Genomic DNA, 17,299 nt, shown 5'->3' on the forward strand with positions numbered 1-17,299 from the left:
TGTGGTCTAAAAAAATAAATCTTTGTACAGTTATTTCGGGATGCAGAACCAATTCTTTCTCATGTTCACTGGTGTAAGACCAGAAGAAAAGCACTATAAATCAACGAAATCCCTACAGATTTACTACAGCTGAGAATAAAATATGAGCTGAAGAATACTACTCACGTTCCCAAGCAGAACTCCTGTTCCACTTGTACAGGACCAAAAACCACATACAGAAAGCACTGTTTGTTCATTTCACTGACTAATGGAGAAACGGTACTTTTGTAAACACAGAAGTTCAAAAAGTTTATCACCCAGTCTGAACTAGACACATCAGCGCTCCATATATCCCTGGGGTGAAACATCATTCAGAGACCCAAAGCTGATAAGCCATAGCATGGAAGAGTGGGCAGGACTTGAAAATTTAGACATATCCATAACTGGGTGGATATTAGCATTAGTGTCTTGGCCTGTTTATGCTAAAAGCTCGATTTTTGCTCCAGTCTCCAGTATTGGTGGTTGCACCAAGCGTGTGAGTATGTGCACATGCACGCACGTATTCACACACATTCCTGTGGGGAAGCATCCCAGAGGACCAACTTGCTTCTGAAATATTTACAGCTTCTGAACTCTTACCTCTCTTCCTTACTGAGACAGGCCAGTTTTACAGCCTTTCTGCTAAGAATGAAACTGAAAAGGAAAAAAAAAAAAAAAGGATTATAAATATCCCCAGCTGATTTGCAAGCTCTTGCTTGAAATGACTCTGAAAAAAAGGATGTGCTTGACATTTTGTCATCATACCTTGACACTTAATAATTAGAGGTCACACTGGTGGAAAGGCCTGTGCAGGGTACTCTGGGGAGTTAATTGAAAGGGAGAGTATGAATTCCCAGAGGGCAGATGTAGAGGACTGCCTGGCAGATACCAGATGAGAAAGCTGCAGATAGCAAGTGTTCTCAAAGCTGCCAGCACGGGCCTCATTTTGCTCTGTGGGAATGAACTCTCTGTCCCCACTGATTCAGAGCAGCAAAGTTGTACCCAAAGTGGGCAGAGACACGACAATGCTCAGCAAACCAGGCCTGCACTGCCCACCCTCTTAGATATAAGTCTGATCCAAAAGGACTGAGACCCTGAGTTTTCTTGAGCTCCAGAAGTCCATCAGGCAGCTGAACACGCCACTGCCTGTGTCACCTGGTGTTAGTAAGTGATGAAAAGCTGCTGCTCTGACAAGCACTGCACAGTGTCATGGACTGGTCCTGGAAGAACTGAGATTAATACTTATTGAATCTTGAAGGAAACAGATTTGGCAATTAGTTCATCTGACCTTAGTGGAGGGGGATGAAGTATGTTCCTGCACTCTTTTAGAAAGCTGTACAAATCCATAAGGAAAAAAGAAATCAGGAAACTGTTTGCTACATGACGTTTGTGGGAGGCTTAGTGCTTTCAGGTCATGGAAGTTTTTAAGCCTTGAACATGGCCATAAACATGTACAGTTCAGTAGAAGTGGTAAGCTTTCCCTGTCAGACCCTTAGGGAGTACTTGCCTGATGTTTATATTGGCCTTTTTTGGCAGTCTCACCAGAGATTACAGTGGAAACATTTGTAAAGTTTGTTTGTTCATTTGGTTTCACCTCCTTTTAAAGCCAGTCAATGTTGCCACATATTTTTCCATCTGTTTGTCCAAACTGTAACTTTTTTACTTGTCAGTTTCTTCATAATCCTGATTTCTTCACTGCACAGTTGCTGCCCTGCTCAACCACCAGCTGGGGTTGCTTGGCCTGACTCAGCTCAACACTGAGAGGAAGCAAATGAGGATTCCCTGGACAACTGCATTGTCCTTCTGGCCTAGGTGCTAAACAAAGCCCAACATAAACCAAATACAGGCTCACCCAGTTAGGTAAAAAAGGGATTTATTTCTAAATCTACTGCTCAGCAAAAATAATGAAACATGAACAGAATGCTTAAAATGGACTACAGCTGAATTCAGCAACTCCTTCCCAACCATATCCTCCTGCTGTTTGTAGCAGAACCTTCACCAAAAAGCTTATATGGGCTAGAGAGGCACAAGAGGATTGCCAGAAGTGTTCTCCACCTATGCAGACTGTGGGAGTGGGCAACACTGACATAGCCTGGTCCTTTCACCTCTTCCTCTTTCTTTCACTCGCTCATACAACATGAAATACACGTCTGTTAATACAGGCTAGAAACTTTTACCCCATAATGGCAGGGAAAGATCCATCAGGTTTCGTGTCATCTATGGTTATTCCAATTGGAGACTCTTCATCCTCAATGACGAAGGAACCACAATAGCCTAAGAGGTAAAATAACCCAGAGGATTGTCAGAGAAACTTGTTGATGATCATTGTTTCTGATAGTAATGAGCTAGGAAAATTATCCATAAAAGGAATTGTACAGTAATTCCTTTGTTAACAATAATACCTACGTGTCTGAAGTATTTCTGTAACAGTCTCTCCACTCTCTTCTCTCTGACTCTGGGAAATTGTGTACACAGACTTATAAAAGTCTTTTAAATTCCATTATTACTTAGCAAGGAATTCCTGGGGATTGCTACAAGTCAGGGCAAAAAACCATTAAAAATAAACTGATCTAGCAAGAACTACGGTGATTCATTCCATGAGCAATCTGGCCTAAACAAAACGCAGTGTAATCACATCTGGTCACTGCAGGCTCAAATTTACACTCTATATTGTTTTTGCTGATAATAAGATTGTTAGGAAAGTTGTCTCATAATAACAGTAATGCAGTGGAAACATGGACTGTCTAATACAGTATTACATTAGGACATGTTTCAGATGAACATGCAAAAAATCTCATATAGAAAACAATGTATAAACCTGACTATATTTCTGTCTAATCCCAATGGCCACTTTATTCCCTGAAACATGCAAAAAATGTATTACTTTGATTAAGAAATATTCTCTCCACTCTCAGCACTGCTAAAAAGGAAGTGGAAACTAATCTATTCATACAAGTGGTTCTTCAAATAGTATCAGCCAAAGCTGGGAAAAACATGATATTGCAGCACGGAAAAAATATCTTGAGTTAAACAAAAAGCTAACCTACTTTTCCCAGTCCTCTGAGATATAAAGTCTGCAGAACAGAGGATTAAAAACAGGGAAAGGTCTTGCTTACACCTTAAGCTCTCCTTGTCATCTGCTGCAAATTGTCTTTGGCTGACTTAAATCTGTCCCTGGCAGGCAGAAGCAGGGAGCTGCTGCTGCAGGGCCTCTTCTTCTGTGCAATGCAGGTTTCAGCAATGCTTCCCAGGGAAACCTTGCTTGTTTTCTTGGTCATCCCACCTCAGCAGCAATGAGATTCGGGATCCTATTTGGCTCTGGACTCATCTTTGGGACAAGGCAGGCATTCAAGCTCAGAGGAAGAGTTCTCCATTCTAAGGAGTTTTACTTTTCACTTTTCAGTGTGTTTTGTTTTGGGGTTTGGCACATTTAACCCTCCCTTGGATTTATTTCTGGATTGATAGACATAAGAGCTTTGAAATTTGCACAGCATGGGGCTCTTCACTTTCTCCACCTACCCTTCCTTGTCCAGAAGGCTTCCTTGTAGTACATCATGCATTTTATGACAGACCCCATAGGCAAACGCTGAATTAACTGGTTTCTCTTTGGTGGCAGCTCTGGTTTGTAGTGAATCTTCGTTGTCAGGATTGGAGGGATGGCACTGATCACATACTTGCCCTGGAAGGTAGAACACAGTCAGCACAAAGTGCCACCTCTCAGAAAGCTTGCCCTGCAGGACATGTTTGAAAGATACTCTAAATGGTTGTTAATATCTCTTCCACACCTGAGTCTGCTATGTGGTTTTCCCACACAGATATTTCCAGGGGACCAAAATAATTCTGCCATTTCAGAATAAAAAAAAAAGGAGCTGGAACAAACAGACCAGAGTTGAGCTTTGGCTGGAGACAGGTGGAGAAATGGGACAAGAGAGATCTTATGGCATAGGTAAAACTGCCTTTTATCATCCCCAGGGCATTTGTCCAAATTATAGAATGCTAAAAAAAGATCATGTTTGTGCATGTTCACAGGATGCTACTGATGGTGGACAGGACAAGCTATACTGATGGTGATTTCAGGTTTCCTGAAGAGGCTCCATCCCTCTTGCAGGTCCTGTGTCTGACAGGAACAAGGAAGGATGCTCTGCTGCAGGGCTCAGGGTGACACTATATCACAACACCGCTGCTCTTGGGTGCTCTCAGGCAGGTGGAGCTGCTGAGGGCAGGAAGCCTCTCTCCTCCAACTTTGCTGAGAGTCAGTTATAATGGAGGCAGACAGCAGTTTAATTCCTGCGCTTAAAAATCCCTGGGGAAAGGAGAGTCCCTCCTCCAGGACATCTTTAGGCCAGCTTCCCTGTCAAACAGCCCTTCCCTTTCTGCTAGCATTCTCTAAATATCCCCCAAGCACTGTCACCAGTGAGACAGGGTCTTGCAGATCCTGACTATCCTGCATAGACTGCTATGGCACGCTGGGCACTGCATGCAGAGGAGCTGCTGCCCCATGGGTGCCTCTGTGGGTGATGGTGTGCTGATGGAGCATTTCACAGCACCCCTGCAGAGGCAAAATCTTACTCAAGGTATTTGAAATGTCTTCTTTTTTGTTGCACTGCAAACCACAAACTTAGAAATAGGAAGGTGATTTTCCCTTGCTTTGAACTGGTCACAATGCAGAACTAAAATGTAAAAATACATGAACACATAAAAAGCTAAGGCAGAAAAGTCAGAGTAATGACAGGAAAAAGGTAGCAGAACACCAAGAAGAGACCCAGTCATAAATGAATCTGTAAAGCAGGTTTCACAGAGTGTCAGCCTAGTCCGAGAAATAGACACACACAAATGGGTACTTCCTGATTACATCTGGCTTAGAGCTACAGCAGATGTATTCCCCTACTAAATGCGTACTCTACTTTTATTCTGATCGAATTACCTCATATATCTCATGGTTTAGAGTCTCCACAAGGACATTATCACCTGTCTGATCAATACTGATCACAGGTCTCTCCAGTTTAACTCTGCCTTTGAGGCGTTCCATTATTTTCTCCGATATCTGACCAGAACCCCCTTTAAACTTCCTCTCCTAAAAAAAAAAACAACAAACAAACAGAAAACAAACAATCAAAAAAAAATCAACAGCAATAATCACAACAACGTTGAATATGACTTCTGCTCACCGTCATGAAACTCCAGGCCAAATCTGCAAGCCTTAAGGGCGCATTAAGAGACCCGGACTTCCAGAAGATTGAAGGCATAAACCTGAGCCTCAGTGTGGATTGCTGACTAAACCACTTTTGCAATGCCTTCCCTAATGAGTTGGCTTAAAGGCTTTTGAAGCCTGGAGAACACACACATCTGGTGCAGGTATTCTAGCTACCATAAATACATCACTTCATTCAAAAGAGGTTTTTAATATTTTACCCATCACAGTGCTACCAAAACCCTCATGTTTGACAAAGAAACCAACTTGCATTTGTACAGTGAAAGACTGCACCATCCCAGAAGCAAGAGAGATATTTAACTGGGTCTGGTCTCAAGTGCAAGAGGCAATGGACTTTATCTGTCCCTAGGAAGACACAAAGACAGTGCTATCTGGAAAAAGGCACAGTCTGTGACACACATTCCCCTGTGATGTCTGTGCAGGGGCTCAGGGGAAGCACTAACCCTCTTTTATCTATGAGCCACCAGTGTTGTATCAAGCAGCTCACTTTTACATATAAGATGCTGGTACTGGCAGGGAGGAAAAGGTCCACAAAGTCTTGTGCTGAAAGACTGAAATGGTTGCCTAAGGAAGTTTTATAAGGCTTGTCATGGCCACTAAGTCAGAAACTCTTAGTGTTTTTACTCATATTAATTGGGGTGAAGGAAGAGGGAAACCTTCTTGAAACAAAGACAACTTTTCCCATCCAGGCACAAAGAGAAGGAAGTACTCTTACCAGGCAAGCTTTCTCCTCTCTACATGTCTTGTTTGGCTATGAATATCTTGGGATTAATTTTCTTTTTAATTCTTTCTGCAATGTCTAGCCATTGCTGATGTGGGACAGCAAACATGATTGATGGGCTACTGAGGAGGAAGGCTCTTAGGTCTGGCTCCTCCTCAGGACAGCATTAGCACTACCTACATCCTTCCTGACTCATGGCTGTCTATTCTTACCCCAGCAGACAGATGTAGACAGAAACTGCATCTCTCCAGGCAATTTCTCTTAATGTCTTCCTATCACAGGACACTTGGGAGGGTATGGTGCTGCCTCCACTTCTCCAGTTGGTAGCTTAAGTCTGACATGCTGCACATGCTTTCTGAGGCTGTGTCAACTGAGGTAGGAGGCTAATAAAGGGTGCCAACATGCTTTTGTCTTTTCATTAATTGCAGGGCTCTGATGGGTACAACACCCTACTTGCTCCCTGTGGCTTCAAGAGAAGGGGAAGAATATGAGACATTTTGTACCTGGCCCCCATTGGTGATAGAGAAGATCCTGGCTGTGCCCCCACACTGCCTCACATACCACAGGAACCAGAGAGCGGACACTTCATGAGGCTCAGACGTGACGTTGACGTTCACAAAGGTGGTGGCAAAATCTCTAACAGCTCTGCAGGGAACATAGGAGCAGGAAAAGAGAGGGAGAAAATGTGAATTCCTGAACGCTTTCAGGATTTTCTTTGTTATTCTCAATAAGGACTGCTTTCCCAAAGTCAGAAGAGTCAAGATGATTTATATCTCTTCGATTTTTCAGTCTGTAGTGACACTTTTTTAAAAGGTTTCTACCAGCACCTCCCTCCCAAAGTATTTACCCATTCAGTTTGAAATCCCACTGATTTCACCTTAGTTATGTCTTTAAATAGTTTCCCAGCTGCTACTCCTTTCATCAGAACTAATGTTTCTTTCAAGAGCAGAATACATTTGGTGATTAGTTAGTGAAACTTTTCTGCATTTCTCCTCCATGGGGAGCTCACTGGGCACATCAATTCCAAGGTCTGAAGGGTCCTGATGGACTGAACTAACCAAGACATTCCCCATCTCCCACGTAACGCTGCTGCACAGATCTCTTGTGAAACCAAGAATCAGACATAGTAAATAAGCCAGACAGAAAAAACAAACTGGCAATCACTGCCACAAATATAAGGAAAGGGTCACCACAGCAAGCTCTCTGAATGTAAGCAGAGATACAACAGAAAGAACTGAAGGTCTGGCCGTTCACATTTCTTTAATTTGTGGCTACAGATTGCTAAACAAACTGAGATAATTTTGCAAAGGAGGTAAAAAACACTTCAACTTGAACGAAGTTTCATAAAACAACATGAATTTAATATCTTCTGCTAAAGGAAGGAACTTTACAAGTTATCTGGGCTAAAATATATATCTGGGCTAAAATATATAACTTATAAACTTTTATAACCTCATTTCCCTCAGTATGAAGTCCAGTCACCCCTATTTCATTAGCCAGGATATGAAAACATCCTGCATGCAAGAACCCTCTGCCACAGTCCTGAAAGCATCAAGACACTAAGCACCTGTAGCAGGTTCAGGCCTAAGAAATGTGAAGGTAATCTCCAGATGCTGATCTGTGACACATGGCAAACAAATCTGCTTTTATAATCCTGGCCCAAGTCATACAGAAAATGCTGTGGGAGGGTTTTTCTTTTAAACACTATTTCTTTTAGGTGTAGAAAAACGTAGCTTGGCTTGAAGATCTAAAGCGGGTTTTTACTGAGTTTTTGAATGTGTTTGAGCTGAGCACATGCATTAAAACTGCCACAAAACCACTGGCAGTAGAAGCTGCCTTGCAGAGAAGCCTGTTACAGGAGGGATCACTATAAACACAGTTCTGCTTATACTCCATAAGCTCCCTGACTAAGAGGAACAGTAAAAACTAGAAAAGGAAGAGCCAGTGGACTTGCTGCAGTAAGGGTTACTTCAAAGTAACCCAGTTTGGAGGCAAAAGGCTCATAAAACTAATTGTAAAGAAAACTACAATGCCACAGAGAGCAAGTCCAAATGGCCACAGCACATATCACATGGAGCTGGAGCAAGATTTAAGCCACCAAAATAAATTTCAAATGGAAAGTTTTGGTCAGGAAGCTGCAGGCACAGCACTAAACCATAGTCAGAGTGAAAGGGTGAACAGAGCACAGCCACACAAATAAAGGACAGTGAATATGAGTGTTACAGAACAGCACAGGGGCCAGCACAGCAAGCAGGGATATGAGGGCTCATATGAGCACACTTCTCTTTGCCTTGTAATAAGAACTGATTCTAAAAAGGGAAGGAAGAAAAGAGACTTTCCATTTGTCATCACCTCAATGAATTGAACACTGTTCCTTTTGTTATTTATACAGTGTGGTCCCTCGTAGACACATAAAACACACTGGATATTTTATAGGTGATACACTTTAGGCTCTCTTCCTACCAGTTGGGGTTGATGGACTTGCTACTTACAAACAAGGAGGACCTGCTGGATGATGCAAAGGTGAGGGGGAGCCTTGGCTGCAGTGGCCATGAGACTGTGGGTATTAAGATCCCGAGAGGAGTAAGACAAACAGCGGAATTGCAGCCCTGGAATTTGGAAGGGTAGATTTCATCCTCCTCAAGCACCTGCTTGGCAGTGTCCCATGGGAAAATATCCTGTAGGGCAAAGAGCCCCAGGAGAGCTGGCTGGTGTTCAAGGACAGCTTCCTGGGCACAGAGGGAGGGGGCACTGCCACAGGCAGCGCTGAGCAAGCACAGTCACAGGTTTCTGGGAGAAACACAGAGCAATGGCCTGGCTCAGGCACAGACCTACCAGGGAGGCACAAAGCAACAACAAAGGTTGCCTCAGCTGCCCTTTGTTTCCCTGCAAGGGTTTCAGAGGCCCAGCAGACACTACTGTTGAAACAAGGAGCAGCATTTGGACTTATCCAGAGTTTGCAGTGCCAACAGCCGCTTGTTCCCCAATCTTCAGGTCTCAGACTGCCTCTTCCATTGAGCAGGCAGAGGGAAGCTGCTTTCCAGTAGCAGCTGCTCTCTGATGCACCACTGGCACTTTCCTGCTCTGTGGTACATGCCATGCAGCTCACACAATGAAAGCAGACACATGATAACTGTGCAGGAGCCAAGAGTCAGAGGACATCAGTCATCAGCTCCCAGCCTGACACAGAACTAGGGAAGTCCCCTCACCTGCTTCCATTTCTGTGACCTTTATTCGACTACAAAGCAGAGTTTTATTTACTCGCTGATTTTCCTGATGTCAAAGGCACACACTCTCCAATGGTTTGAAGTGAAAGCATGATGGGAAGAGCCCACACTGTCACTCCTGTGTGCACAGGCTTACTGAGGCAAACTCCGGGCTTCCCCAGCACCTTTAATGCCACCTGACAGCCAACCCAAACCTCACCTCAAGCACCTCCTGATCTCTCACTGCCTGTACCCCTGCTGAACTCAGCTGTACCACAGAATTTGCCAGAAAGCCACTACCATTCTGCAGCTGGAATTCAAAGTGGTTAGAGCTACATACTTGGTCCAGCAAATCTTATTTATCAGCTGTTTCATGGTCATTTTGTCCCATTCTTCAGCATGTGGAGCGTCCCATGGTGCATCAACAGGAATCTGGAGACAGAGGTGAAATATTTAAGAAATTATTCAGAACTCTATCACTGCCTTGTCATTGTTAGTAGCACAGATTAAACTGATATATTGGCCAGGAGTTAATTTTGTCCCCTGCACACAGAAATCCATTTGGAATAAATTCACCAAATGGAATAGTTTTCATTCACACCTTTGGGCATGAATCATACCATGACCACAAAATCTGGCTTTGTCTGAACAATGAACTATATCTTTATGATGGGACTCATCTGGCCTTTAGTTCTCCAGAAGCAAGGTGTCTACTCCAATTTAGTTATCTTGAGTTGAGGGGGAAATTCTTTCTCCAGTCAGAGATTCAGTCAGTTCCAAAATGGGTATCCAAAGGCCCCTACGTCTCTCTGGTAACTACAGAGCAAGAAAAAAGTGTCTAGATACTACTGAATTATTTTTAGACAGGTAAATTCTTAATAATAATTCTTTGCATGTAAGTACCATGACACAAGAGGACACTACCCTATATCCGAATCTTTTTAAAAAAATGTATTATTTGACAAAAAAAGGTGTAATATCATACACAAATTTGATTCTGCAAAACTAGGTAAACCAAATGAACTTTTCAGGAATACAGTTAGTTATGCCTGAAGGTTCTGGCAAGGTAGGGCCCTTGGTTTGTAGATAAATTATAAGGCAACTGATGAATATTTGAATGACAGTATAACACTCCAGGGGCTGCAGTCATACTGCTTAAATTTTGAACTTTAAAAATAAAATTACTGTGAAGTCAAACTGAAGCCCAGCTTAGGCAGTTTCAAAAAAGAATCATCTTTACTCAAAAAGGTTGCCACAAGGGAAGGGAAAAAAAAACCCTTCTCATCTCAGCTCATGGAATGGTTTTCCTTGTCATGAGAAAATACATACACTGAGTTCAACCTCATTTTTTTTTAGGTATCTTAGACACCTACAGATCTTTCTGTCTCCTCTCATAGAATCAAGAACAGTTTGGGTTGGAAGGGACCTTTAAAAGCCACCTAGTCCAACCCCCTCTCAGCAAGGAACACCTATTATTTCTGACAGTTCCTGATAGTTCTTTCTTTTCTGTTTTGTTGTTGAGGGTTTGTGTTTTTGTTTTTTTTTTTTTAACATATTAATGCAGCAATAAGAAAACATGCCAGAAACAAAACCAAACTAAATCCAAACTGATTTATTCATGGTGGTCTGAACATTGTAGGAAACATGCAATTTCCACAGCCTACCTCTTTTCCCATGTTGTCCACGGTTCTCCAGAAGTTATTGTAATCCAGATAAACTAAGGGATTCCATGATGAAGGGGAAAAACTTGTGAAATTGCGTGACTTTCCCTAAAATACACATAAAACCACAAGCAAATAAATAAAACAAAGCATATCTTCATTACAGAAGGACTTAAAATTCTCAGTCATGACATGGTTGTAGCTAAGAAGGAGGGGAAAAAAACCAGCTGGACCAATATTAAAAAGGACAATATCACCTTTTTTATTATTATTTTTATTCAGAAGGGATGGGGAGGGATATATTTGAGCAGGTTGTCAAATTCTGCGATGACTCAAGCAATAGGCAAAGAGGTAATATTCCTTGTTCCTGAACATTCTTCATTATTACATTTGAATGAATCTAACACTTGACTGCCTGCTGAAACATGCATCCTAAAATCTTCATGGGCCTAACATTGCATTGCATTTGATACTATTTAAGCTCCTCTGTGTTACACTTCACCTACAAAACCAAACGTGCCTTTTTATTATGCCATGTCCCTTGTGAGAAATCCAGCCTAAAAAATAATTTGCCAAAAAGAAAGTTTCTGGCTGCAGGAAGAAAAACATCCTACTCTTGCAAAAACAGTGTCAGAATTTACAATGTGTATGACACAGAGCTGCAACAGTGACTGAAACTGTTATAATCTCAAACTAACTGTTTCAGATAAACCTGTGATATAATGATTAAAAAAAAATCAAACAGCAGCTGCTTCTTTGTGATAACTTTAATCTGAAAGAGGGTTGGATGAGCAGGAAACATTTTCTTTTATTAGCTTGCTTTGAACCTTCTCTCATGTAAGTCATTGGGCTGGGCTCTCTATTGTTTGCTCTTTCAGATGTGCCAGAAGTTTGTGTGAGGATGCAGAGAACATGATGGACCACGACAGGTAGGACCTGGGGTGCTGAGCAGTTTGTCACCTGCTTTTCAGTGCAGTGTAAACCATGAGAGCCCACCACACCTGGCTGGTGGGAGCCACAGTCTAGGAGAAAGTGCTGTAAATGCATGAGATGGTGACCCAGGGACAGAGGACACAAAGCAGGAGCCAAATGCACCTTCCTCCCACTTGACACAAGAGAACTTATTGGTCTTCCCTGAGAATTGTGTTTGTGTGTAAATACTTATGGGTTTTGACGTTCTTCAGAACACTTTTCTGCAAAAATCATAACAGGTGCAAGATGAAACTCAGAAACCATACTGAGCTTTCAGACTTGGAAAAAGCAGTGAAATATCCAAATTCCTACATTTTGGTCAACTCTTGTCAGCTCCAGGACAGATACAATAGAAGAGACAAGTGTATGTGGGCAAGGGGCCATAACAAGACTTGGCCAACACTGCTTGGTCCCTCTGTCCTCAGAAGAGGGCTCCAGTGGTGCCCCAGCTCTGGAGTCTGTCAGAACCACTCTATGCTGTTCCTCCTCCTCATCTTCAGTGAGGGGAGCAGCAAAGCCACTCTCCTGTTCCATTTAGACACAATAATCTCTGCTCTGGGCCAAGAAAAGCACCAAGCTGTGATCTCAGCACTCAGTTCAGCTTGAGATCCAAGTGCCTAAGGTTTGTGTTGTTTTTGTTTTTGTTTTTTTTCAAATTTCCAACAAACATTGAGCTTTCAAGTCACCAGGATGACTCTGGAGATGGCTGGTTACCCCTAGATTTCTGGGTATGCAATCTTAACCTTGTGTACCATACACTTTTTTTCTCTCTTTTTATCTCTATTTCATTCTGTTTTAGAGATTTACACTGGAGGAAAGTGAAGGGAGGGATGCTGCTCCAGCCTTCTCCAGGTGTACGTGTGCATCCAAAACACTTCTGCCATGGCAAGAGCAGACAAACTTCTCCCATGAACCACCAGCAGGGGACCCCTTCACAGGACACTGCCTCTTCCTTTTCCTGGAGTAAAATTTCTCACTGCCAGTTTGCAGCACTGTGTGTTCAGCCACAGAAAAGAGGACCAAAAAATGTATGCACGGGGATGCACTGTATGCTACAGCTTTTGCTGTCATAAACCAATTCCATATCAAACAAGGAAATTCTGATACAAAGCAGTATTACTCTGCTAATCATTTTCTTCTTAATGCAGATAAAAACATTTAGTTTCTAAAAAAGATCATCAAATACCACTCCTTCAAAGTTCATGTATTGCTGGACTTTTTATTCTGGTTGGGAACACGGGTGCCACCCAGGTGTATTCCTTAACATGTTTTAACACCAAAATAATCCTGCCCTTAAGCAATGCTGTCAGGCCACCCTAAGCCAGGTGAATATAAGTTATTACTGAAGTCCTGTCATGTCAGTACTGCAAGGGGGCAAAGGGAAAAGATAAGCCTGCCAATCAGGAGTAGCAGTGAAAACTTCCCAGTTTTTCACTGTTCAGTGACACCTCCTTTCACCAGGCTTTTCTGATAAGTGACTGTGCTTATATGGAGTGGTGTAACCTGGAAATCCCTCCTCCTATCATTAGCTTACTTAACTCAAAACAAGAAGCACTTCTTTAGTAAGAAGGTAAAAAGTTAACTTCCTCTAAGGCTCCTGTCCTCCTCTTGCTTTCAGCCAAACCTATTCCCTATAATGCTGGAAAAAAAAAAAACAGCCCAAGAAAAGTCTCTCTCAGAAATTATGATAAGATGTGCATCAAAACAGCTTTTCCAACCCACAGCATAAACTCTACTGAGTTCAACAGCTACAGGCTGAGAAAATTCCAATCTGTCCTGATTGCTGTAGATGGGGCAAATGGTGAGAGAACTTTCTCACTGTTTGGCTAGCTAGTATTTTTCTCCAACTTTTCTACTCTATATGAGAATTAGTCCACCATGACCACAAACTGCCGAGGATTGATCAAGAAATCTTACCATCCTGGCCACTGGTATGACATGTACCACATGTGACATTCACTTATCTGCTGTTTGAAAAAAGAACAATCCTTTTGTTGCCGATCTGAAAATATTATTAATTAGTCTCACATGTTTGGTCAGTGGCATAGCCCAGGGAGAACAATGGGAAAACATATTTATTCACTGAGAACTATTAAATGCCAGCTGATAATTAATAGTCAAAAGTTGTAACATTTGTTGTTCTCTTCTGAATGCAAAGAAACCGTAACTTTAGTAAGACTAGGAAAAGCCGGAAAAATACAGCAGTGCTAACAGACCTGGAAGAGGCTAAGATCAAATTCATAGAGCCTGAAATAGTTCACGGACTCACTAAGCCCTTGGAGGTGGGGCTGCACCTACCAAACACGGGAGCTGATCAAGGGAAAGCCCAATTCTAACAAATCCTAGGAAAGAAATTCCCATTGCCTATCAGAGAGCGCAAGGCAAACAGCCTTAGACACATCAGTTTTTCAGCTTTCTCTCTTGCACAAGTATCTCCACAGCAGGGAATAAATCTAGACCAAGTGACCTGGGGCTGGTAGGTTATTAATTTTTTTTTTAATATTATCTCCCTACTAGGGAGAGAAGCTCTGGCTGGATGTTTCACAGAGGAGCTCACTGCAAACAGGCAAGGTCTTGCAATATTCTGTTTTTAAACAAGTTTATGGTGTTCTGGATGTACTATTTTGAGAACAACTGTTTTCTTAACTGAAAGGCAAATAACCTACTGGCTTTTTTCCCATGCTAACACATGGCAGCTTGACTGACCCACAGAGTTTATCTATTTTTTTCTCATTTCCTAGTGTGTCAAACACTTTCCTGCAGAGCTCAGATTTGAATCCCGCTGCAAGCTGGGGTTAGTTACCTCACACCAATCCAAAGGAAACAAGGTCCTCAAGCACCATACTTCAGTGGTTAGAAAGAAGGCAGCAGAGGAAGATGAGCTCTGCAAGGTCTCTCTTTTTTCCTGCCCAGGGCTACTCTGGAGCTTCCAGCCATAACTACAGGAATTAATCCCAAGTCACCCCAGCCGTGACACCATCCCAAGTTTCAGTACGTGCCAGAGGAGCTGACAATTTTTCCAGTCTTGAGAAAGGCAAGTCTGGCTCCTGCCTGCTCTGCAGGGGACAAGGTACAGGTCAGGAAGCTCAGGAGGAGCATTCCTTGTGCCCCAGAGCAGGGGTTGGTATTGCCTTGGGCTGTGCACAGCCCACACAGGCAGAGCAGTGGCTCTGGGCAGTGTGAGACCTGAGCTCCTCCTCTGCTCAGCATCTCCAGCAGCTCCAGCCCTGAGAGCTTGCAATGCCTGGCACTCTCTGTGGTTCCTCGTGTCCAAACTGCAGATTTACAGGGATCTGCACAGACTCACCTGCTGCACCCTAAGCTTAAGGCAAGGTGTTGGAAAGAAAAGACAAGACATCCAGTGTGAAGCATTGCACAGAAATGCTCGTATTTTTTCAAGTGTTGCATTGCTCTGAGAATCACAAGCAAAAAATAATCAGAATCAGTCCTTATTTACTGATGTTCTATACACTGGAGCTGGATGCTGCTGCCAGATCTTAGAGGACTTCAGTTATATGAGAAGCTTAATACCACACCAAGGCTCTAATGCCTTCACTTTATAGGGTCTTCCTCTAAAATGAAGGTGAAAACGGCACAGAGTGACCTGTGTAAAAATAAAAAGCTGCCTGCCTCTTCAGCGAAGGGAGAACTCCACCACATCTGCCTTTTCTCATTCTGAAAACATTCTTGCTGAATTACAGGACAGTATCCACAAAGAAATTCTGATGGAAAGAAAGTCCGGGGCTCATAACAAACACTGCAGTCTGAAGTTTCAGATTTGCAACAGCAGGATACAAAAAAATTCCTGACTAACACCAAAGCAGTTCGTGTTACCATGCTAACTGATGGGAAAGAATGAACAAATAAAAAGAAGAAAGAATAAACAACAGTTACATATTTGGATTTTCAAATAAACTGTAACTACAAAGGAAACCTGCACAAACGAAGCAACTTTGTTTTTCAAGCTTGCAGTACGTGGAGTTTTTCCACACACATATGGGAAAAATTCCTTCCAGAGTAAAGAAGCTCATTAAACCCCTCTGGGGATTTCCACTTTCCCTTGGCTGCTTCCGTTGCTAAGATAAGCCACTTCCCCACTTTCCCCTAACTCAATCCAAGCAGTACCCTGGAAAGCTTCAGTAAAAGCCAAACTGAACCGATTACTATGGCAAACAAGAGAGCAAAAATCTTAGTCTGAGGGTGCTGGAGATGACATACAGCTGAATGCCTGTCACACTAAAATCTAAAGCCATGCTTAGTCATTGCTCAAAACACTCTCTGTCGCCTCTGACAAACCACACAACATTGCAGACTCTGAAGAAAGCCCTTGGGAAAAGACCTTCCTGTCTGGCCTTGGCTACAGGCTCCTGGACAGCCACCAGCTGACAGATATAGCAGATGAAACACAAGAAGGAAAGTTTGAAAGGTCTAACTAAAACCTGAAAGGCAGCAGCTGGCCCACAGTTGATGGTGTCTTAGCCCAACGTGTCCATCTTTCAGATTAACCTTTTATTTCTGGGGCAATGATCCTTTAATGTCAAATCATGTCTTCTCTAACATTTTCTGTCATCTGGGAAATACCACAGGTGCTCGTGTTCCTGCAGAATCTTTAAGGAATATGAGGGGCACATTTACAGCCAGGAGGGCACAAATCCCTACCTGGCCAACTCACCATACAGCCTGATAACATGTGCAGGAGGTAAAATGTACAATCCCTTGGAGCCCTGAGCGCTGACCGTCCCAGCCAACAGCCAGGACTGGAGAGATGGTGTTGTAGAAGTGGGATGTAAGAGAATTCAGCAACACATCCCTAAATCAAAGGGCATGGTGACTACACAATGTCTCAAGGAAAGAGTAAGGAGAAGCAGCTGTGGAAAACCTTAGGAAGAGAAAGTAAAAGACAAACCCAACAACTCACGGGAAGAGGATGTGGGAGAAATGAGACTGACTGGAGGAAAAGCATTATTATTATTTGTCCAGTGCTCAAGTCTGTCCGTGGTGGTAGACCTTTGGCTGTCCAAATCCCCTTTGCTGTCCACAACTACAGTTCCCTTGGGACCCTGATGAGCTCAGCAGGACCACAGTGCCAAATCCAGAACTGATCCACAGCCTGTGATCCAGCTGAATAGCTCATAATGCTGCCTCTTCCTTAGAAACATGCTTTCACTTCAAAGAAAACTTACAAAATCACATGGTCATTAGCAAGGACGTGTTAATGCAGTGTGGGACAATAAAAAGCTACAGCTCCAGTGTCAAAATGGATTAAGGGCTCAAATTCATGTAACACATTAGAGCTTTTTATTTAACATAAAGAAGATAAGTGCCTTTTAGGATGCTAAGAGATCCATGCCTGAGCTTAACCTAAATAGAATTGGACAAACATTCAGCTGATACAAATCAGCCCGGCCCTCTTGCTGTAGAATCACACTGATTTTACGTGAAGGCAGGAAAAATAACTTTTTTTGCTATTATGGAATGACTATGCACTTATTTAAAATGTGACCATTCT

The 17,299-nt window shown here is 42.7% G+C and overlaps 1 protein-coding gene across 1 annotated transcript in view; it reads right to left on the reverse strand.

The window, feature by feature from the left end:
* Window positions 1-17,299, reverse strand: part of LOC114056825 (amine oxidase [flavin-containing] A-like) — a 36,784-nt gene that overhangs the window by 5,365 nt on the left and 14,120 nt on the right. Inside the window, exons 4-10 of the mRNA XM_027882420.1 lie at window positions 10,822-10,926; window positions 9,498-9,589; window positions 6,455-6,596; window positions 4,943-5,092; window positions 3,538-3,697; window positions 2,196-2,292; window positions 619-672 (exon numbers count right to left, since the gene is read on the reverse strand). Coding sequence (XP_027738221.1) covers window positions 619-672; window positions 2,196-2,292; window positions 3,538-3,697; window positions 4,943-5,092; window positions 6,455-6,596; window positions 9,498-9,589; window positions 10,822-10,926 — 800 coding nt within the window. The remainder of the gene's footprint in view (window positions 1-618; window positions 673-2,195; window positions 2,293-3,537; window positions 3,698-4,942; window positions 5,093-6,454; window positions 6,597-9,497; window positions 9,590-10,821; window positions 10,927-17,299) is intronic.

Source organism: Empidonax traillii, unplaced genomic scaffold (assembly GCF_003031625.1).
Source record: "Empidonax traillii isolate 1590-97213 ecotype Southwest subspecies unplaced genomic scaffold, ASM303162v1 scaffold1:size7828297, whole genome shotgun sequence".
Taxonomy (NCBI): Eukaryota; Metazoa; Chordata; class Aves; order Passeriformes; family Tyrannidae; genus Empidonax; species Empidonax traillii.